The sequence below is a fragment of the Lissotriton vulgaris genome, chromosome 11 (genome assembly GCF_964263255.1).
Source record: "Lissotriton vulgaris chromosome 11, aLisVul1.2, whole genome shotgun sequence".
Taxonomy (NCBI): Eukaryota; Metazoa; Chordata; class Amphibia; order Caudata; family Salamandridae; genus Lissotriton; species Lissotriton vulgaris.
The window spans coordinates 8,942,356-8,966,121 of NC_141699.1; the positions used below are offsets into that span (position 1 = coordinate 8,942,356).

The 23,766-nt window shown below is 47.9% G+C and overlaps 1 protein-coding gene across 2 annotated transcripts in view; it reads left to right on the forward strand.

The window, feature by feature from the left end:
- The window catches only part of HIRA (histone cell cycle regulator), a 436,977-nt gene that overhangs the window by 73,121 nt on the left and 340,090 nt on the right, over positions 1 to 23,766 (forward strand). For both annotated transcript variants that reach the window (XM_086942648.1, XM_086942649.1), the window contains exons 3-4: positions 6,276 to 6,386; positions 8,939 to 9,029. In XM_086942648.1, coding sequence (XP_086798774.1) covers positions 6,276 to 6,386; positions 8,939 to 9,029 — 202 coding nt within the window. The remainder of the gene's footprint in view (positions 1 to 6,275; positions 6,387 to 8,938; positions 9,030 to 23,766) is intronic.

A 23,766-nucleotide genomic window follows, 5' to 3' on the forward strand; every position in this document is an offset into this window, starting at 1 on the left:
GAGTGGAGATTGGAGTGGAAGGGTATATTATGGTGAATTGGGGTACATTGGAGTGGGGTGAATTGGATGGATTAGAGTAGGGTACAATGGAATGGAGTGGGGTAGATTGAGGTAGATTGGAATCAGATATATTGGAGTCTGGTAGATATGAGTGGGGTATGGTAGATTGGGGTATATTGGAGTGGAGTAGAGTGGGTTGGGGTAGATTGGGGTGGGGTAGATTGAAGTGTAGTAGAGTGGAGTGGAGTGGAGTGGTGTAGATTAGCGTGGAGGTTGAGGTAGTTCGAGGTAGAGGGGCCGGTGGCAGATTGGAGTATAATGGGGTAGATTGGGATGGATTGCACTCTTTGGGCAGCACTTCCTTATGGTAGATGGCCCTCAGGTGTGGCCTCTGGCAGTCCTCTACCTTAAAAGTGTTTAGTTATCCAGCACAAGATCCTTGGTGCAACAACATCAACTGTTGCATAGCTAAACACTTATAAGGTACCAAAGGCGAGACCTATTGGCTATGCCAATGCTTGTTTGTATTGCAAGGTAATATCACTACCCTTAGTGAGGCAGTGAATTGCTTTACAACAAGAAAAATAGTACTCGGGAATGAAATGTTAGTGGTTAATCCAGCGGTCATTAGTTAAATAGTTTTGTTTACACTTGTGCTCTTAAAATAATGCCATTATATGCATTAGTGCCGGATTCTTGTGTTTGATAAGTTTTTGGCCTGTGCACGTATGATGAACCATTTCATCCAAACGGAAGAATTCTATATTTAATGGAGTGCTTCAATTAGTTAAAGTAAGTTGCATTTTAATCATGTGATTAATTAAATTGAACTAAAGGAGTTAGCAAGCCATTGTTAGCAGGTGAATTGTTGATTCATGGGAAATATTTAAGAAGTGTGCAGCTGTATTACGAAGAAATTAGGAGATTGTTATTCTAAGGGGGAGGATGCATACAGAGCCAAAGGGACAGAAGGAATACCATTTTGCAAGGTTGATTTAAGAAGAGTAAAGCAACCAAAAGGTGGGTAGGGGATGATTCGATCGACAAGACAAGTGAAGCTCATTTTCATGCAGGTCTTAAAAAAGAACAACAATCTTTTATGTGGGACGGCATTGTCTCCCAACTACGTACACTAATTGTGCAGATGTTTCTTGGTGATTATGTAGGGAACAGCTAGCACTGTTCTGAATCACAGATGCACAGTGGTATTATCTTTGCAGGGATGAAGTTTCATAATGTGGCAGTCTGTAGAGAGAAAATAGTACTGCCAACCGTTTTTTTTCTCTATGCTCGCATTATTGGATGTGATACAAGCATAGAAAGTAAGCTCCTAGCTTGGAATTATTTGTCAGTTTTACCCAAAGGAATTTAGGAACTGTGCTGTTTTCAGAGGAGAAGTGATGATATTGCTTAAATCTTATGAGGTAATGCAAGAGGTAGCCAAGTGTCATCATGGGCTTGAAAATGAATTACGGCAGGGCGCATTAGGGCACGAGGACTACCAGTCTCAGAATTCTCTTAGAAAGGAGTGAGGGGAAGGCAGCGGCCTCTACATCCTGCTGCGCTATAAACCATTTTACACCTACCCATTGCGGGACGCACCAGGCTCGTCTTCGACCGTAGGAGGCTGGGATGGGCCCCCCTGGCCTTGTGATAAGCTGTTCTTCCACCGTGCAAGGTACAAGGTTAGATAATGCCACTAGCTGTGCATACACATTAAGGCCTTTTCATCACCATGTATCACTGTGGCTAGTGTGCCAACAGCTTGTATGAGACAGTACACATCTGGATTGTGACTGGCCTGAAGAAAAAAAGAAAAAAAAGTCATAACCTTGGCAAGCTTAAGTTGGAGGTAAACATTCCAACTAAACCGAAAAACTCCTCTCTGGATGGGTTTATTGAGAGGGCAGTGGCAGTTTTGCAATGCTGTGTATTAAGATTATCTTCTTGGTGGCCCAACCTACCAGTGAATATAGGGGATCAATCTGAGATTTTTGTTGACAGGTAATTGTTGAGTGAGACCCCTCCGTCGACTGCCAGTTGTATTTATTATCTTACATATTAGATTGTACTGTTATGTCAGTTTGTGTGCTGTGCTACTCAAGTTGTAAATGTTTTAACCTGATGTTTTATTGCACTTTTAGGGTTTATTTTCAACCAAATAAAGTAAACTAAAAAATGTTGACACTTTGTTAACTTAAGTTTTCCTGGAAAGTGTGGGGCTTATAACAATTTCAAGAGCTCGTATAACTTTAGAAATGTTGACTGAGGTATGGTTAGTCTGGCTAGAAGGATAAAAGATGGGAACTTTTCCATTTATTACAGGTGAGTAAAATGGCATAATAATACTATTACGTATGTAGGCCATTCTCAATAAATCCTTTTTTTTCAATGTCTAAATGTTCCTCGAGCACTAAGGTGATGCACTGGGTAAGTGTTTACCCAGAACTATCCCAATTACGAGGCCCAATCTCTAAAATACCAGCAAACACGGCTCCCATAGAGAGAAATGTCCTATCCATGCAAGAACTCTCCCATTAGAAACGCCCACCCTTCCTCAACATGTCCCAACATACCAGCCACAATAAAAAAATTATTCAGCAGTCTTCCCGATGTCTGCAGCTCAGGCAGTCCAAAGAGATCTCCCAGCCAGCCTGCATAAATAAGGACGTTCACCACTGTATCTTATCTCAGTACCAGACAGAGGACGCCAATGGTCATCAAACACCTCAGCCTACATGTGCCCTTCCCATCTGCATGCACTGCATGGTGCACCCCCTTGAGGTAAAAAGAAAAAAAAACATATCAGTCAGTAACAACAGAGTCCTTGGGGAATTCCACGGTTTTCAGCAACAATAGCGCATCCATACGTGGAACACCTGAAACAACAATCTGGACAGAAAAACGTGTGCTAGTAAAAGTAAGAACACGCACCACACGTGTCCGAATAACCACCAGGAACCAGCAGGAAAAAAAGACAGACCGTCCACAAATGCTGTTTGGACCTCAGATACAGCACTATGGCACCCTATGTTTACAATGCTCGCGCTAGCAAAAAATCTAATAAATTGTGGGACAAACTACGCATGTTGGTTTTAAAGCACAGAAGAGAAATAATAAAGAAAAACATATTGTCAACTAACTTGCATCAACTAAGAGAGCGACAGAGAAAAGCCCGGGAGTGCTGCATGATTGCGCGCACAGTCTGCTCATTTTCAAGCACTGCACTCATGCTGGTGGCGCGCCACTGCGCGCTCCCGCAATGTGGATGCACCACGAGCACTAGTGTGTGCTTGTAAATTACCAGAGCAACGGCTAAAGGTCCTCCTATTCAGCGCATGCGCGCTGCGTAGGCGAGACCTACAAATTAATATATATCACCTAGTTTTCAATAAAACACTAAAAACCTCCCAGCGTACCATATGGAGAGTGACCATATATTGAGGCTGCCGTTTCTTGGTTTCCCAAATTTTTTGAAGATTGAAGGGTAGGTGTGTGCTCTACAAGAAACAATATCAAAACATATTAGGGTGACCCTTGACTCCATTTTTGCTGTGGTGACCCTATGGTTTTCACACCACTTTAAACCGGACTCACTTCCCCCGCCTATCCCCCCTCACACATTTCCCCCACCCTCCTTCTACTAGCTCCCATATAATCACTGCCTACTCCTACATGCTTTCTCATCTCCACTCTCCCTCTTCGGTCTCACCCTCCCTCCTAACGTTCCCCCCTGCAACCCTGGCATCCCACGCTTACACATCTATCCAAATCCTGTTATGGACTAAATGTACTGCTTATTGTTCTGTTTAGGTATTTACTGTTCTTCACATTTTGCTCATATTTTCTCATGCTTTTCCTTTTTGTACGAACGCTATTTTGTAACTTGTTTCCACTTCCAACCCCTGTAAAGCGCTCTGATACCTCTGGGTCTAGCCAGCGCTATTTAATACCGTTAAATAAATAAATAGCCTCGGACCATTCAACAAGATGCCATGATATGGTGGTTTGCAGAATGCAAACTGTTTTGGGGTCATTAAGATTTGGCCACTTTGTCCTCCATATTTTAGGGTTGGCTCATTTATAAAGTCTAGGTTATAGGCTACGTTATCAGGGGGGTGAGGCCTGTCTTGTAGGTTTTCTGCTTTCAGGAGAGGACCGCTTCACTCTCTTTGGTGAAAGATTTAAACTATGCCTTTTGCAGCTTTCTCAATCCGGTTTTTAAATACCTTTTAGATGTATGGTGAATCGTGTTTTGGCAATTATTCTGGTCCTATTACTGTCCATTCTAGGTTTAAGTTTGTCATGGTGTGCGTGTGAAGAGCCAGAGCCTACTCTTTATGTTCCCTCAATTTAACATAGAGCATAAATCAAGACTTCTTTTTATGAACTATCATGCTACACGTCTCCCTTTTGTTTTTGTTACCAAAGCAAGCAGTGCAGTGCAGTCTCCAAGAACGTAAGGTATGTTTGGAGCAAAGGAACCTTGTGGCCAGCATTCAGTGAAGTAGGTGTTAAGGAATTAAAACTAGAGAGACCGATGAATGTCCACTTTTAGGGTGTACACAGTTAAAAAGAGGGAGATATTTACTACCATCAATACTAATGAAACCTTTGCAAAAGCGACCGGATGTATGGTAATGGTCATAATAATTAAGCACCACTCAGCCACCACAACTACCACCTCCAGAGTATCTCTCCATTACAGAATTTTTTGAGTGGATTGCTACTGCTTTTGAATTTTTTTTGAAGGGCAATTTCCTTGTTAAAGAAGCTTTCGGAATATGGTTGCTTCATTAAAGAATGCTTATGAGCATGGCTGATTCTGGGGAATATTTGTAGGAGCACCACTGCTTTGTTAATGTGTAGTTTTGTCATCTCTTTTGTAAATTGCCTCTGTCTAAACAAAATAACTATCGAAACATTTACTTAACAAAACATACTTTTTGTGGACTACTCGTTGTTAAAAAAGTAATTTGTAAATAGTCCCCAGATTCAGACATATGTACTGCTGGAGAGCAGTGTCCATGCAGTCACCAGTCCTGGGAGTGAGAAATCAGTCCTAAGTGCACTGAGGCAAGAATGAAGGAAACTCAAGGTTCTTTGATGTTGAAGACTGAACTATTGATGTGATGAGGTTAGTTACTAACTGTAAAATAAGAGCTTGGCATGTCTTCAGTATTAAGGAACGGAATGTAATGAGATCAAGGAATCTTTATTTGAGAAATGGAAGAGGCTGTGTAAGGCGGATACAGAAAGAACGCAGCAGGCGATCTGGGTATGGTGAATGCAACTCAAAGTGTTAAAAGGTGTTTTGGACGTAGAATTTAAGTGATTGAAGCTGGGCGGGACTTCTTGGGGTGATGCCAGTGTAAAGACTCACTGCAGCAACTGTGGGCCGGTGAAATGCGTAGTGAATGGGTTCAACAGACGATCACCAAGTGTAAGGACTAGGGGTGGTTCAGATGGTTCGTGAATAGTTTGAGCAGCGAGTCGTCCAATGGATTGACTGGGGGAGAGTGAAGTAGTTAGTGAATGCATTGGACAGAGGGTCACCTGGTACAATGACTGGGTTGACTCAGATGGTTCATCAATTATTTCTGTAAAGTTAACCAGTGTATCAACTGGTAGAATGAAATACTAGGTGAATGCGGGTGGGACAGAGCATTGACTGTGGAAGGGTAAAATGGTTAATAACTTGATCTGGACACCATCATTGTCCCGAACACCAGTATTGGTGCTGGATTTCCCATTTGCTGCATTTCCTATGTACTGAAAAGACTGAAGTGTGAAGGACTTTATTTGGACAGTTAAAGTTAGGGCTGCCACTCAGGGCCACCTTGGGCATTGTTAACTGGTAGAAAGAGTGTCACCCGGTTGCAGTGACTGGGACTGTATCGGATAGCTGGTGAAAAAGCTGAGCAGCAGCATCCTGATTGAATTAGAATTGGGTCAGCTTTGAGCTAGAAATGCCAATGCCATAATGCATGTTGGATATGATATGGACATGTGCCCAGGGTGCATTGTGACTGTCTCACCGGGTTCATGTTCAAAGTGAGTTAAAATTGGAACAAGAGGCCAGACTAGACACACAGGGTTTTAAGCCTATGACACAGTGGGCTTCACTCATCATCCAGATAATGTAATGGGGAAATCAGTGGTTGAGGTTATTCCCTGAGTGTGATATGATGTAAGAGCAAATTTCTATATTTCTCATGGTAAGAAAAATCAGACATTAAAAATTAAAGAGGTTGGTTTTGTTTATTAATTTTCAGGGCAGGATTCTGGAAAGGTTGTCATCTGGAACATGCCACCGGTCCTCAAAGAAGATGCTGAAAAGAATGAAAGTGTTCCCAAGATGCTGTGCCAGATGGACAATCACTTAGGTAGGTGCCTTAAGTTATTTTTGATACACCTCTAGATCCAAAGAAGCGGGTGCAAGGCTGCAGGGCAACTAGAATATTGGTTTCATCAGACACCCCTTGAACTTGCCAAACTGCTTTTATTAAAACTATCATACCGGAAGAAGGAATGGTTTTTCTATGCCTCCGCTTCACCAATAAAGTAACATGATTCCATGAGGTCGGATATATAAGTACACTGCCAAGTCAAGAGAGAGTTAATATTTATTGTAAGCTGAACAGACCTGCCAGGAATTAGCGGTCGCTGGTCTACAAATGATATTTTATTAATCATTACAGTATCTGTTTGGAACACACCGGTTGATCTTTATTTAGTGTTTCAGATGGTGTATTGATTTTTGTTTTTAGGATAGAACACGCCTTCCAGTCCCACAATAATATTGCAGTATTCTAATGGTTATGTCTGATGTACCTAGGTTTTTTGTAGCTGCAAAGCCGGCGATTTGTAAAATAACTTTGAGCTATTTACAAAAGCACTTTTAGGAGTCGTAAAAGTCTGTTAGTCTTGTAAAAGATCCTACTCAAATCTCTAAACGGACGAGGTGTGAAATTGGCACCCCTCACCTAGGTGCGATCTGGAAAGGGGTCTATCAGTGGTTTACGACCGCAGTAGTGGGCTAAAACCGAAATTATTATCAGAGCGCTTTACATGAGCATCAGATCATAGTTACAGGTTACATCGTTACAAAGGTTACACAGTTCTTAGAGCATGGCAACATAGTTACTTGTAAGGTCGAGATAAACAATAAGCACAAATACGTAAGGGGAAAAGAAGGCAAGGTGAGAGATTCAGGGGAGGGGGTTGGAGTAGGGGAAGTATACAGATAATGAAGGTGGGAAAGAGGAGGGGAGGGTGAGAGACACAGCATGGGGAAAGGAGGTGAAGATGACTGGTACACAAACCGGTAGACGAGTCAAGGCAACGTTCAAAGTCCAGTAAGCTGTGAACCCAGAGGAAGTGGTATCCCTTCCCTATCTCTATTGCGAGAGGTTCCCTTTACGCAGTGGACTCTCTCAGAGGGGTCTCTGAGACTCCAAGGCCTACATACTGGATCCTTCCCCAAAAAGGGGAGAGGGAGTGCTTTGGCAATGGGTGCCATACCATACCTCAAGTGTGAGTGGCTCCCTTGGCGCAGTGGACTCACTCAGCGGGTTCGCTGAGACTCCAAAGTATAAATATTGGATCTTTCCCCAACAAGGGGAGAAGGAGTGCTTAGTCAAAGAAGCAGGGTAGTATCTGCTTTGCAAGGTGGCATCTTTCTCTTTGGGAATCATATTGGACAGCCTTTGGGAAATCAGGCAGTGGTCGCACATTCAAACCTGTTCAATGAACGTTCATTAAGCACGTCTTTTTGCTACCCCTGGACATGTTTTGTGAAGGTACCTGTTAGTACATAATTCACATTGCAAATTGCAATCTCATTTGCAAACCATCTCTATAGCAATTCCCAAAGTGCTGTTAAACAGCTAGCTTTATAGATGGCTTGCTAGGCGTTACGATTTCGAAATGATGTGATCACCTCCTATGTCTTCTCCTCTCAAATTTGCTGTTACTGTCAGTTTCATATTTTGACCCCACCCCTTCTATTGTTCGTTTGAAATGGATCTTGCTCCCACATTTTCTCAAAGAGCCCTTACATAAAATAGTCTCCTCTCTGGCACTGCTCCAAGTGAAAGAGAGAAGCCTGCTTTGTGCACAGAAGAATGGGACAGAAATGAAATAATGGAGCCTTAACCTAGCATTGCTCATCGCAACTTCATAACTCAATACCTTTTTTTGTGTTTGTAAGATGCACTCTGTATTCAGTGTGCAGAGCTAATGGAGCATGCTTCTCTGTAACAAAGATTTTAGCAAAGAAAGCCAACTGACTCAAAACATAAACCATTGCTCACCTCCCGTATTCCCATACTTAGCTTTCACTTTTGACCCTTTTCTTCTAATCGTAGTTACCATATTTCACTTGGTAAGATAATGTAAAACACAAAGGTTGTCTGGAAGGGAACCCTATATCACTAGGTCACAGTGTAAGCCGCATGCAGACCGCTTGCAAACCTGTACAATTTGGGGTTTTTTCTAATTCCTCCAAACTCCTTTTGAAACAACTTACACCAACTTTACACCTACTAAGAAACTTGTTCTTGTGTGTAGGTTTTATAGTGGCTCCCAATATTTTTTTGTTGATACAAAACAGTGTATCCTGTCGTAAAACGGCAACTATCCTTTAATCTGGCTTTTCTGTAATCCAAAGAAATCCATAGAAAAGAAAGTCTCATCCTTCACTCTCTCATTTGCAAGGTAGATTAGTAGTTGGCACTTCTGGAGAGATCTGAACATTGTGGGACACACATTGTAGAATCCTGACATGGCCAACCCTGTCTAAGTTTAAAAATCTATACATAGTGTATTTAATGCTTTCTGTGTACAGTAGGAAGTGTTGCTCTGAGTCTTGTTGCAAACCACCAATACCAACCTTGCTTATGTGTTTTCATTCCTTGCTTATGTGTTTTCATTCCAGCCTGTGTCAACTGTGTGCGGTGGTCAAACAGCGGAGTCTATTTGGCATCTGGTGGCGATGACAAGTTGATTATGCTCTGGAAGCGAGCTGCGTGAGTTGAGCTCAGCATTTGGCCTTTATTATTTTTATCTTTAATGCATGGGTGATGGTGTTATTCTCATCTGTAGTAGAATGAAGAAGAACTTGAGGAAGCTTAGGTAACAAATGTATTCTAATCGGTACTTTTCCCCAGCAATTTCTCATCTTAATAAATATCTCCAAATGTCAAACTGGATCAAGACATTTTTCAGTGCTTCCGTTCAGGATTTGAGCGGTGCAGCCATGTTGGTGCAGCCATATAAATTGAAGTACATGGTTCACATAAAGGCATCATTTTTTGCATGCTCCACATGTGCTCTCCGCTCTCAGGTTTCCAGTCAGTAATTTTCTCCGTTTGTTGTTTATTTAGTTTTTGACTTTGAAGCCATAATGGTTTCTAAAACTTTGGATTTTACACAGTGTATATATTTTTTTGTAATATCTTTATTGCATTTCGTTCACTTTCTTGCACTTGACTTGGATAACGTAAACAGCATATATACATTGCCTGCTGTGGGAATGGAAGTAAGCCATGTTCAGTATTGCAGTAAATGACAATATAGCCACCAAGGCTAGTTACATTGTATAGTATCCCCCCACCCAATTAATCGACTCCCAAATTCGGGCGCAGATGTCTCCCCAACTCATCAAATAATATTATATGTGCCATTGGTGGATTTTGAGTATAGTGTCTCACATCACCCGTCTTTACCTCAAATGTGTTAACATATTTCACAAGTACATACTGAGTTGAACGTTAATCAGAACAGTTAATCTTAACGATAGGAGCAACTTCCCTCTCCCACATATGTGTGTGTGTCCATGTACAGTGCAGAATCTAAGCATGTAATACTCTCTGTATGCGGGCAAAGACTCCTATCAGTGTGCCTTCTGCAGTTATTGGTTTCATCACCTGGAACATAGAAGGGGAAGACAATGCCGGGCGCTTTGCCTGCCCTCTATGCCCATGTCTTGGGGGTGGAGCGCCTGGCATGCTGCCTACTGCCTTCAGCCAGTATGGGCTTGAGACGACTATTTGCTCCCTTCTCCAGGTGTGAGTTAACAACAAGCAGCTTTGCTTCCAACTGGAGCAGGAGCGAGAAGAGCATTGCTGGCTCACGCCTGAGGAGGGAGCTGAAGATCTTGATTCTGGCTCCTGTGCTAGGTAAGGAAGGTGTGCGGGGAACCTGCTGGTGTTGCTGGGGCTTGTGACTTGCCCTGCCAAGAAGTCAGCAAAACCACCATCAGGGTGCCTGATTGTGTATGGTCTCCCGGCACCAGACAAAGGTCGCATAGTCAAAGGTTGTTGGGAGCACCCCTTGTGCCCCTGTGGGGCCCAATTTACATATTACTTTCTTCTCTGTGGTGCTCCAGAAGATCAGTGGTACGACCAACACTTTCAGAGCATGTTTGGGGTCTGCAGAAGGAAGTTGCCCTGAGTTTCCTGGAGCCTCATAGCAATGACCCTTGGAGAGGCTTTCCATTAATTCCAAAGCACTCCTAGAGTTGAAGCTTTTGTTCTCAAACTTTGCAGTGTGGGGACTGCTATTGCATGGTCCTATGACTGCAGTAGCATTCTAATCAAAGTAAAAGAACGATTCTGGGACACATTGTAGGAAAGTGCCCTTTTTAGGTTTTGCCTCGCCAAAAAGATGCGCTCTGCGCATCTTTTTCGGCGCAGGCGAAAACCTGATGAGAACAGTATTGTGGCTTTGGCTCGGCCCTCGTCATTGATTGGCTGGCTCCGTAAACGGAGCCTTGCCATTGGACGAGAGGGCCTGTCCGTCAATGCCGGACCAGACACGGGGGCGTTCCCGACATTCTTTGGCTTTTGCCGACGTCACGCGACGCCGGGAACGCCCCCGTGTCTGGTCCGGCATTGCCGGCACTTCTGCGTCTCTTCTCCCCCGTTTCCCGCCCCGTGACTGGCCGGCCGGCCAATCCTAGCGCGGCCGGCCGGAAGTGCCCGCCCCCCGCAGCCCGGGGGAAGAAGGAAGACGGCAAGAGTATACGGAGCTCGCCTGGCCGGGACCCTCAGCAGAGGAAGCTGACAGACAGTGCACGGAAGTAGGAAGTTATGGATTAAGTAACGGGCTCCTGTATTAAATAGTTCCTATATGAATGCCGTGCATGCCAGCGTGCATTGCGGATTTCCTGTTCTCGTGAAATAGGGGGGAGGTACATACATCAAGATGGGGCTTAAGGTAAATGTAGGAAGTTATCCATTATTTAGCAGATATCATGAATTCCCTCAGTGACGCCTGCTCACCTGCGGCTCACGCGCTCCAGGAAGCGGTTGACGAGCTGCTCGTGCCGGCTGCAGATGTTGCGCTGGAAGGCGCTCTTCATGCAGTCCTCCACGTTGCACACCTTGACCCGGCTCGAGTGCCAGCGGATGTTCAGGTGCCTCAGAGCCGGCCCCAGCACGAAATTGTTCCTCTGCAGCTCCGCCGGGGAGTTGAAATTCAGCAGCGGCCACAGGGCAGGGTTCGAGAAGACGTCCAGGAGGTCCCGGCAGGTGCGCGCCAGGCTCCGCCGGCTGTCCTTGTCCAGGAAGGAGAACACGTGCAGGAGGCACTCCCGGTTCAGCTGAGTGACAAGCATGGCCCGGGAGAAGGGCCCGGAGCGGGGCCGGGCCGGGCCGAGAGAAGATGCCGGGACGAGGATGGGGCCGAGTCTCTCTCTCGAGACGGACCAGGCCTGGGTGTGAGGCGGGAATTATGAGGAGACCCGGCCTGTGGAGAACCCCCACGATGGGGAAGACCTATAATGAGATGGGATAGGCCTGACCCCGTGACCCGAACACTACTGTGTTGAACAATCTATAGCATTCAACGGGGCAGGCGCGTCCCTGACCGACCAGGTCTATACACAGCACTGGGCGCTATGTGGAAAGTGTTACCTTAGATTGCGTTAAACAAGAAAAGGCGAGACCTTGAGGCACAGAAAGTTTGTAGACAAACGCGACACTGAAAGGGGCACAGCTTGGAGGCAGAGCTGGTCTGGGATCTACATAGGGAGGTGCAGAGCAGTGAGCCTGAGAGAGGAGTATACCGCGCAGAGAGTCCTGTAGAAACCAGAGACCGGCCTGTAGGACGGGGTATGTGCACAGCAGCGAGGGCTCCAAGCTAGGAGAGGCGTCTGTACGGAAGAGAGAGGCCTGCAGTGCAGACGGTGCCAGCTCGAAGGACGGGCTGCACCGGAGCAGCCTGTCTGCGGCCTGTGCGGCGGGGAGAGCTCTGCGCCTGCCAGGAGCGCTGGACGCCTGGACATATATGGTCGAGGAATGGAGTTTATTTTAGGACCACAACTGGTGTAGCAGATAAAAAAGAGCCCCAGGCACTCGCTCACCCCCCACCGTCATCTCAGTGTGAACCAGGGAAAACTCTAACAGTGCCATTTTTGCAAAGAGAAAGTGAAAGAAACGTAGTCCACTGGAGTGTGCAATTATTAATTATCACCCTCGTCTAATTGTGTGCAGCAAACCAGGTAAAAAACAGAGAGTTTAAATGCTAAGGAAACGTCCATGTTCTTGCGCGTTGATTCTTGCGTGAACGCCCCCCCTCACCCCATGTGAGTGAGGCTTGTCTTCTAAATATTTCATTTCTGCTAAGAAGAATGCACGTGCAAGCCGCTCACGTCTCCCTAAACCCGAGGGAACCCCTTTATGTGACCCCACAATCACTGGTTTTATTCTTAACCACAAATCTCAATGGCGTTAGTTTCATTGTATCCAAATGTCCACGATAAAATATTATAATGATCCCAGATCTGCTTGAAATTAATTTACCACGCATTGAGAGACCCTGAAAAACACATTGAAAATAATACAATTAACATGGACTAAATAAACTTTCTAACGAGAGAGAGAAACAACGGTCCCTCTTGTGTTATTGCCAAACTTGGGCGGCTTCTGGCTAAAGAATTCAAGCTGCTGAAATGGGTAATAAGACGCATTTTTTAGGAACTACTTTCTAAATCGTGTTTCACCACGGCGAGAAATATTTGCTTTAGAATAACCCCTTGAAAATCTACACGTGCCTCATCTCCAGGGATGCATTTACAATCTGAGGCCGGAGTATGAACATGCCCAGAGATCTGTGGAGGGCTTGTTGCTGCAAACCGGCTGTTCTGTTTCTAATGAATATACTGTGTAGAACGTTTCGAACAGTTGTCAGCCCCCAGACACCCCCCATCTCCGCCCAGTAGCACATGGCACGTAGGTGATAGCAGCCACATTTTTTTCTAGCCAAAACTTACCCAAGGCCTAATTTTGGGATTGAGGGACATGAATCAAAGCGCCTCACGTATTAATTTTTCTGCTAAGAAACTGCGTTTTATTTCACGATGGTGGATTTCCCACCACAGACAGACCACAAGGCAAACTTCTCGCTGTAAAAGTAGAACTGGACCCAAAAGCAGCTGAAACCAGTACCATAAGCGACAGAAAAAGCACAAATTGTATCTCTAACCCCAAAAGTGCTTCGTTGCGTGGATGGCGCACGTTCCAGTAAATAAGATGACTCGGGCAGTGGCCAACAATGACCACGCCCACCCACCATTCAGAAGCGCCGTTGTAGGAGCACCCCTGTGAAAAGGAGGCGTCCCGACTCTCTGGCAAGCAAAAATACTGGGTTATTGTACGCAGAATAATATACCCAACACTTAATAATACAATTACAGGATTCTTTTGTGCTGTAGTATTGCCATAAGGATGACCATGCAGAAAAAATCCAACACCTGAAACAACACCAGGTCGGTAGGAATCCTTCAATCAGGGCTTTAAGTGGGCCGGGGCTCACCGGTGCTGAGCACCACCAGTTTTTAGGTTTTGCCTCGCCAAAAAGATGCGCTCTGCGCATCTTTTTTGCGCAGCAAAAACCTAATGAGAACTGTAGTGTGGCTTTGGGTCGGCCCTCGTCATTCATTGGCTGGCTCCGTAAATGGAGCCTTGCCATTGGACGAGGGGCCTGTCCGTCAATGCCGGACCAGACACGGGGGCGTTCCCGACATTCTTTGGCTTTTGCCGACGTCACGCGACGCCGGGAACGCCCCCGTGTCTGGTCCGGCATTGCCGGCACTTCTGCGTCTCTTCTCCCCCGTTTCCCGCCCCGTGACTGGCCGGCCGGCCAATCCTAGCGCGGCCGGCCGGAAGTGCCCGCCCCCCGCAGCCCGGGGGAAGAAGGAAGACGGCAAGAGTATACGGAGCTCGCCTGGCCGGGACCCTCAGCAGAGGCTTTGATTGTAAATCCAAAAAAAGACTGGAAAAGAGCCACTTTGGTGCCACTGCCAGGGTTGTAGGTTTTCTGTCCTAGCAGCAGTGTTTTGAAGCAGCCACGAGGAGGCACGCATTCAAAGAGAGACGGGAAGCTGGCTAGGACGTGCCTCTGTCTGGTGGTGCATCCCCTGCCAGTAGCAGTCCGCAGTAGCCCCCCAAAGTACGTCGTTTTTAGTGGGGCGCCCCTTTAGTGCTCTAACCTGCCACCTGCAGTACGGGGAGAACCCTCCTGCGAGTATCCCCGGAACAGTCCCTGAAACGCCGCCTGGCTCGCGCCAGGTGCACGCGGCCGCTCGGCTGCAGGTTGTCAAGTGACAGGTGACGGGGCTGTAGTCGGAGAGACCTAAAGCACAAAGGGGCGGGGCCACGGAGCTTGCGCTCCGCAGCCACGCAGGCGTCCACACGGGAAGGCAGGGGAGTCGAGGCGGCGAGATAGCTCAGTGGGTTAAGTCTTTGACGGTTACGGGCGAGTGTACACTGCAGCCAGGTAGGGTGTGGAGTTCACGAAGGCAGACCTATTCTTGCATCTTGACGAATACACCAAAGGCCAGGACCTCTGTGGCGCAGCAGGACGAAAGAGGAAGACCTGCAAGGAGCGCGTAAGCAGCAGGTTGTGCTCATAGTGCTGCTTACCAGAAGCAAGGCCGGTCGTAACAGAGGCGCAGTATCCACGATGCACATGTCCATATTTGATACTCTCACGCACTGTTGCTCTAAGCCCCGAGTCGTCGGAAGACGCTCTGCTTCGTGGGATAAAACACACGGCATCCACCCTGCCCCCGTCTGCAGACGCCAGAAGCGTGCCGGGCTCCGCTCGCAAACACTGATAAGTCACCCTGCCTAAGCTCGCTCCTTCTGTCGTTTGAGGTGCACCTGGGGTGATCCCCAGAGCTGGGGTCCCCTGCGGGGAGGATTTTATGTTCAGTGCTGCAGTGAACAGCTCGCGCCCTTCCCCCGTCCCCTCCTCTTTGATAATAGTTAACCCCTTCGGTGGCACAACAGGTAGGTGCAACACTAGATCACTAGAATACTGCAAGGGTGGCGGTAAGTGGTCAGTGGCTTGTAATGGACGTCAGTCCTTCGGCACACAAACCCTCCTCCGGTATTTCAAAGCACGTCTGCGGGAGCACGACCTGACCCCCTGAGCACAGCAGCTGACCCCTGCACAGCAGAGCTAAGCAGGAGGGGCACAAGGCCGAGCATTCGATCTCACTACCTCTGTTCCCACATAAGTCTGCGGGGCGCCACTGGAGCACTGGCCCCTTCAGCCAGCAACTACAACCTGCACAGAAGCTAACCCATGCACTGCGCAGCAGAGCGAGGCAGCAGGTGCTGCGCACAGCCGGGGCACGAGTTTCCACCTCTGTTTCCACACTACACACTAGTCTGCACAGTACTATTAGCGCCCTGGTGCCATTAACACAGCAGCTCACCCCTGTACAGAAGAGCGAGACAGGTGCAACGCTAGACCGAGCACTCGTTTCCCCCACCTGTGCTTCCACACAAGTCCACAGAGCACAACTAGCGCCCATCTGGCGTTAGCGTAGCAGCTAAACCCTGCGCAGCAGCTACCCCCTGCACACTAGAGCGAGGCAGGTGCAACGCAAGAGCGGAGCCCTTGTTTTCACCACCTCTGTTTCTAGGGCACTCGTATCCACACAAACACCCCATCCATTTCTACACACGTGTGCCGTGCACTGCCGTCTCCCTATCCCTATCTGACAGCAGCACAGCATCACTCCACCATCAATAGCTCACCCCACACTCTGGAGGCAGCCGGCTACAAGGCTGATTAGTGCTTTATGGTGGTCGACGCTAGCCCCACACAAACACGCCTCCAATGTGTCCACGGACATACCCCAGCCCTTATGACAGTGCACGTCGCGGATGGGCGGGGAAAACTGCAGCTGGTGCAGAAATAGTTCATCAGAGTCCCAGGAGCTCTGGTGATAAGATGGTCCGTGCTTAATAGTGAGCATTGCTGCAAAAGACGGCATCACGGGACCCTTAGAGTAGCAGTTAACCCCTTCAGTACACAGGGAGGCTTGGGCGGAGAGCCCGTGCTGGTACATCCGTGCTTGGGGTGGGTAAGGTGGGTTTATGGTGATCGGCACTGTTTTCACACCAGCACGCGCATATAATGTATGGCTACCTCGGGACCACACACACAAGTTAACCCCTTCAACACACAGCAAGGCTCTGCTGGAGAGCCCCTGCTGGTGCCTCACTAGTTTACCAGATCCCCAGGGGGCTGGCGACACGGTGGTCAGTGGCTGAGAGAGGCCGGCGATGTCCTCATAAACACGCCCCCAACGTTTCCCCACTAGCAGCTTTTCACTCAGCTCTTCGCAGACGCACAAATAATACATGATGGGAAAATGAACCGGGCAGCTGAGCCCAGGGCGCTGCTCGCCAGACAGCAGCCCGCTGGCTACTCAGGAACAGGTAGGACTTTTTTTTTTACAAAGTAAGCGCTGACTCCACCTCTTGTAGACTCCTGCAGTTTTAACACAGGAATCTAAGGATCTGCACATGTTTTAATAGAGAACACCCATATTTTGCTTCCAATGTTCCAGAGATGCACGTTTTCCTCCTTTGTCGTTTGCTATATCTCCTAAGAATATGTGGTAGTGAGAATTGTACGGTGACATAAGTTCAGTGTGTTCTTTCAAGGCACGTGCGCCTGTAGCGCAACACTACCTGGTGCTTTACTTTTGGGGCTTGAGAGCTGATTGTTGGTAAACTTGGATGAGTGGGCGGATGGATGAGTGGGCGGATGGATGAGTGGGCGGATGGATGAGTGGGCGGATGGATGAGTGGGCGGAAGGATGAGCGGATGGATGAGTGGGTAGATGGATGGATGAGTAGGTGGAAGGATGAGTGGATGGATGAGTAGGTGGAAGAATTAGCGGGCGGATGGGTGGGTGGAAGGATGAGCATATGGATGAGTGAGAGGATGGATGAGCGGGTGGAAGGATGAGCAGATTAATGAGTGGGCGGATGGATGTGTGAGCGGATGGACGAATAGGTGGATGGATGAGTGGATGGATGAGTAAGTGGGCAGCTGGAGGGAGGGACGAGGGAGCGGATGTATGATGAGGTCGGCGGGCGCCTGCTTTGATAGATGAGTGGGTACCAGAATGGACAAGTGGGCAGCTGGGTGGGTGAATGAAGAGATTGGCAAGTGCATGCGTAGATAGATGAGCGGATGGATCAGTGGCTGGGTGTTCAGATGGGTTAGATGATTGGTTGAAGTTGCTATTGTAAATGACAATGCCATTTATTTATGTTAAAAAAAACCAAATAAAAATAATGTCAAGAGCAATGCCAATAGCTCTAACTTTAACAAAGGCAAAACCATTGCATTGTAAATGCTTGTTTGTCTTGGTCACCCCCACTTCTTGCCACTGGTATAGAGGTTTTTTGAGTAGGGGGTTTGGCGACAGACCCACACCTGTGGACAATGTACGTTGCTTTTGCGTCATCTTTCAGTATAAGCACATATGCTTCTATCGGAATAATTAAAAAAAAGAAAATGTAATCATTTATTGAGAGCATTAATCCCATCTCCGTATTGTTCCATATCGATTATATTTAATGTACAAATAAAGACCACCAAGCTTAATGTTAGTATTGTTCAATTCATTCAGAAAATACTGTCATTAATGTAACAGAGAATTTTGTGAAATACTTTTCTCAAAGGCAGGATGTGCTGCGGTAATACTGCTACATATAGTGCTTGTGCAAAGAGATATTAAAAGCAACAAACTATTTCTTAACCCCTTGCGTGCGGCGCAAATTTTCGTGCTGCGCTGGGGTTTTACAGAGTCGGCGGGATTCGGACGGCTGGGGGCTGTCCTGCGCACACGTCCACCGTGACGCGTGACAGCTCCCGGCCGTCGCGAGCATGCAAGGGGGTAATCAAGATTTCCACCTGTATATGACTCTGTTGCTGGAGGTGAAGATGGGGTCTAGCTTATCTCCTTAGATGTGGGTAGGGTCTGTGATTAGCTGCTTGAGGTGGAAGTTAAGGTTCCCTGAGAAGATGTAGTGGTCAGAGTAGATTGCGGACGGGGTGATGAGGTCTGGGGTAGCTGTTAAAAATCTGGGGCGTGGTCTGTAAGCAAGGGTACCTTCTAATGGTGCTTCTTCTGTCTACATGGAGTTGGAAATTGAGGTGTGCCGTTAACGGAGTTGGGTCGTCTGAGGATATTTTGCAGATGTAAATGTAAATGTAAATGTATTTGAGCTTATATAGCGCACAGCTACCCGCAGTGGGTTTCCCGGCGCTTGCTTAGGGAACCCGTCCTGGTATTCCCCTGTGAGATAACCCCAGCAGGGTATCCACAAGGTGAAAGCCAGGCATCCCGCCGCGAGGGGCCGTTGTGGAGATTAAGCAAGCTATTGCCCAGAGTCGCAGAGTGTGAACCCGTGAGTCGAAAAGGCACCGGAGCGAGAATTATCGAGTCCGTGGAATTTTTAGCCCAAGACCCGCCGAGGCGGGGAATTGAACCCTGGTCCAGGGCCGATCTCAGCTTCCGGGTCTGCCGCCTCTAACCCCTGAGCCACACTTCTCCACATAGGATTAATGTTATCTCCAGAAATGTTTAAATGTTTTTTAAATAATTCAGACGGAACCAAAAGTGTACCATATATGTAAACTGATTGGTTACCCAGGTACTAATCACCACAGTGTCTCCCCATCAGCAGATACTCTTTGCTTCATGTTTGGCAATAAACTAGACAGTTCTGCTCAGATAGTGACATTGTCATCGGTTGGTTTTCTTCATTTGAAAGCATGTAGTAATATTCTTTGTTACCTTTAGACCATAGCTTCCTAATCATTCCTGCCATAATTGGCCCACGTTTAGATTACCTTAATGAGCAGTATTTGGTATTACCCAAGTACAAGCAACAGCAACTTAAGTTCATTTAAAACCTGGCTGTCAGAATTCCTTTGGGACTCCCTAAGTTGGCCATTTCAGACCGCTACACTGGCTGCCTATCGAGGAAAGGGGGACATTAAAAAGAACTTGTATCTATTATAAGGTAGTGCATCGTAAAAGACCATCATTCTTCCATAGAATAATAATTCCTTTTTTTTTTCTTTCTTTTATTTTAATTTTGAGAACAAACATTTGACAATACCAATTCCAACTTACACAGCAGAATTGGTTATTAAGACAAATTAGCAAACAAAATTATTGATCAATATGAGCATACGGTACAACAAAACATTAATTAAAATTGAGAATAAGGAAAACAGAAAACAAGGAGAAAAAAAATAATCAGTACACCAAGAAATCGTAATTCTTTTAGCCGTCCCATTCAGCCACCGGCGCCCAGATCCTGGTTGCCAATTGTCGCCTCCCCCCCCCCCCCCCCCCCCCCCCCCCCCCTGGCACGAAAAAGCAGAAAATTCAAGCCTATGAATAGCTAACAATCTTGCTCGCCAGTGCAAGAAGGTTGGAGCTTCCGGAGACAGCCACTGAGATGTTATACACAGGCGGACCTGCAACATGCAATAAATATAAGGGCTGATTTATATAGAGAAATACTACCTAGTACACTATTTGAACATCAACCCCAAATATCACTAGTGCTGGGGTCAGTACACAGCTAATCTTGAGTGTAGTATTAATAAAGCGCTCAATATCTTCTAAAAACCCACTAAGGGATGGACAGGAATAAAACATATGGATTATGTCAGCTGCCAGCAGCCTGCATCGTGCACAAGCATTGCCCTTTCTGGCACCCCATTTTAGCGGGCGTGTAATATAAATAATAATTCCATACAATTCTCCACAGAACTTGCGTTCTAGCAAAACAAGAAACATGGTGGTACAGTTTCCTTTGCTGCACCCATGCTTCCTCAAACATCACTACTTAGTCAAAAACTTATTTCCTTTAGGAAAGTGTTGAAAACATGGCTGTTCGGGGAAAAAAAGTAAACGAATTAGCTTTGTACAGGTTTTGATTAGCGCTGTGATGCCAAGTAAGGTAAGAGGGCTACATGTATCAAGCTCTTTTTCGGTTGCAAACAAATCTGCTTGTTTACAGCAGCACAAAAAGCATTTTGCGATGTATAAAATCCAAACTGCGATTCGGTAGCACCTTACTGAATCACAGTTTTGGTTGGCGACCAAATACTGAATCGGAACTGTATGTACTAATGTTTTGTGACTAAATTCAGGTTGCAAGAAATTTATAATTTACCGACTACTGAAGTGTAGTGGTAATGCATTCGGAAATTTGAAGGGGTCACCTTGCGACCCCTTTCTGTTTGTGAATGTGTAAAAGAAGGCAGTGGTCCACAGGACCACTGTGTCTTCTTAAAGAATTAGCATTAAATAAAAAAAGTTGCCTTTTAACCCCTTCGCTGCTAGGCCTCCCCCGCTCCCCCGTGCTATGCCTTTTGGCGATTTCGGGTAGTTTGCGCTTGGGCCCCTGGGTATCCACGCCAAATTTGCGTCCTTTAATTAAAAAATCATGGGGATTCTAAAGGTACCCAGGGTTTGTGGATTCCCCTGGAGGGAACCCAGAAATTAGCCAAAATACAGCCAAATTTAGTTTTTGGGGGGGAAAATGGGGAAAAAAGTGCTGCAAATGATAGTGTCTGTTTTTTCCCCCGCAAATGGTATCAAAAAAGGAGTTGTCGGGCTGAAATCACCATTTTCCCAGCTTTTAGGGAATGACAGACTTTTGTCAGAAAACCAAAATATTTTATACAGTTTTGGCATTTTTCTGTGACGTAGCCTATTTTTGCTATTTTTTGTGCTTTCAACCTTCTTCCAGTTAATGGTAGAAATGGTATGAAAGCAATAATGGATCCTGGAAAGCTATACATTTTAGAAAAGTAGACACAATTCTGAATTCAGCAACCGGTCATTTGTGTTAGGTCCTTCAAGGTTTCTTTATAGAAACTAACAGTTAAATCTGAAAGAAACACGTTAGTTAGATTCCTTACCTTAGAATATCCCCAGGCGTCAGACTGGATCCGGAAAGTTTTCGTTAGCAGTACCCCTGTGTGTCGGTAGGCGTCGTCTGCGGCTCCGTGTCCGTCGTCGGCGTTGTGATCGCAGGGAAGACGTCGTTGGAGTACTTAGACGCCGCCCTCGCTCGCTGAAGTCAGTTCTTCTTTTTTCCGAGCCAGCAAGCGCAGATCCGGGAAGAGCTAGTACCCCAGTCACTTTTTGACGAACTTTTTGGTCTATTTTGGACTATCTTTTTGAGTCGACTTCCCGGTAGGGATGCCTGGATTCAAACCCTGCGACGCCTGTCACCGCCTGATGTCGGTGACCAACCCCCACCGCCGGTGTCTCTACTGTCTAAGGGCCGACCACAACGACAAGTCGTGCCCCGACTGCCGGGCCTCGTCCTCAAAAGCTAGGCGGGAGCGATCCCGTAAGCTTCTCGAGCTCCGGCAGTAGGCTCCTCGCCCCTCGAGGCCCTGGTAGAGGAGGAAGTCGAGGGACCGGTCGCGGAGCCGCAGCCATCGCCACTCGTCGAGCCATCACCACTCGTCGGGCTCCAAGTCCTCCGGAAGTCGTCAAAGAAGCGATATTGCTCTTCTGACTCCTCTCGCGCGACTCGGCCCAGGGTTTGGGTGGCACCACCCACGCGGCTACGCCGGAGCCGCAGGCGTTGCATCCGGCCCCACACCCTCCGGTCCCTGGGCTCAATGCGACGCCAGGCGAGATTCAAGACTTCCTCGTGGCCATGAGGAGTCTCTTCCCGCTGTCGAGGCCTGCCGGTGCGCCTATCGGCCCCGCAGGTCCGACTGGGGGTCCTAGCGCGTCGGTGGCTTAGTCGGCGACTTCGGCCCCGGCGCTGCAGGACCCACTGGGACCCAGGCCTGGATCCCGGTCGACGCCAGTTGACCTCACGACTCCTTGCTGGCGCCGACCCCTATGGAGGCACCCCCGGCGCTGTCCTCGGTCGACGCCGTCCCCGGTTTCAGCCCCGGTCTGGGTCCGACGTCGGAACGGCACCACTCGGCACCGTCTGCGGCGCCGATGGGTGAGGACTTCACTTACGACCCGGCTCCGTCTTTTATGCCTGTCTATCAGGACACAGATGAAGGGGAGGCCTGGGAGGGGTCTGAGGACCCTCTGGCACAGCACTGTCAGTTAAGTCCGGACTGCGCAGAGGAGCTGGAGGAGGCCAGTCGCCTTGACACGTCACCAGACACTGGGTTCATCTCTTCTCCCCCCCTGTGGCTACGGAGGAGGGTGCTACGTAGAGCGTGGTGTTGCGCAAGGCGGCCAAGGCCTGGCGCCTTGAGCTCCCTGCAGCAGCCGTGAGGACTAACCTCCTCACTGAGGTGCTTCAACCACCAGTAAGCTCTTCGGAGCCTATGCTGCCATTCAACGAGGCCCTCACTGACGTTCTGATGGGCACTTGGTCCAGGCCCTTCACAGTGCCCCCTCTGGATCGGAATGTAGCCCGACGCAACCGCCTTCTTCGGGCCGTAATGGCATGCGTTGTAATAGCATCTGCGTTGTAATGGCATGCGTTGTAATGGCATGCTTTGTAATGGATCTTGCGTTGTAAAAGTTGCGTTGTGATGGTAGTGCGTGGTAAAAGTTGCATTGTGATGGTTGTTTCCCTGGAGACAGGATGGTAGCTTTGGACTTGCAGGACGCTTATTTCCATATCCCCGTCCTGCCGGCCCATCGGCGCTACCGGCGGTTCACGGTAGGCCACGAGCACTTTCAGTTCACTGTGCTCCCCTTTGGCCTCACCAGCGCCCCTCGGGTGTTCACGAAGGTGATGGCGGTGGTCGCAGCTCATCTGCGCAGATCAAGGGTTCCAGTCTTACCCTATCTCGACGACTGGTTGTTGAAGGCAGGCTCACCCCAGAAAGTCATTTCCCACTTCCAGACTATGGCCGATCTCCTGTGCTTGCTGGGGTTCTCAATCAACATGCCAAAGTCACACCTGAGTCCCTCCCAACGGCTGTTCTTCATCTGAACAGTTCTGGACTTGGCGCAGTTTCGGGTTTATCCTCCGGAGCAGCGGGTTTAGGATATTCAGGCTCTGATTCCGATCTTTCAGCCTTTATCCCGGGTTTCGATCAGGCTGACGCTGTGGCTCCTGGGGCTGATGACCTCCTGCACCCTGCTGGTACATCACGCCAGGTGGCGGATGTGGGCTCTGCAGTGGGACCTGAAGTTCCAGTGGGCACAGCATCAGGGCAACCTGTCCGACTACGTCCTGATCTCGGAGGGCACTGCAAGTCAGTTGCAGTGGTGGCTCACGGACCGCGATTGGGTCAGTGGCAGATCCCTCTCCCTTCCCCAACCGGAGCACACAGTGGTGACGGATGCGTCCCTCCTGGGAAGGGGGGCCACATGGGAGAGGCGGAGATCAGAGGTCTCTGGTCTCCGGCGGAGTCCCGGCTCCTTATCAACCTTCTGGAGCTACAGGCGATCCGACTTGCACTGAAGGCGTTCCTTCCCTCTGTCCGGGC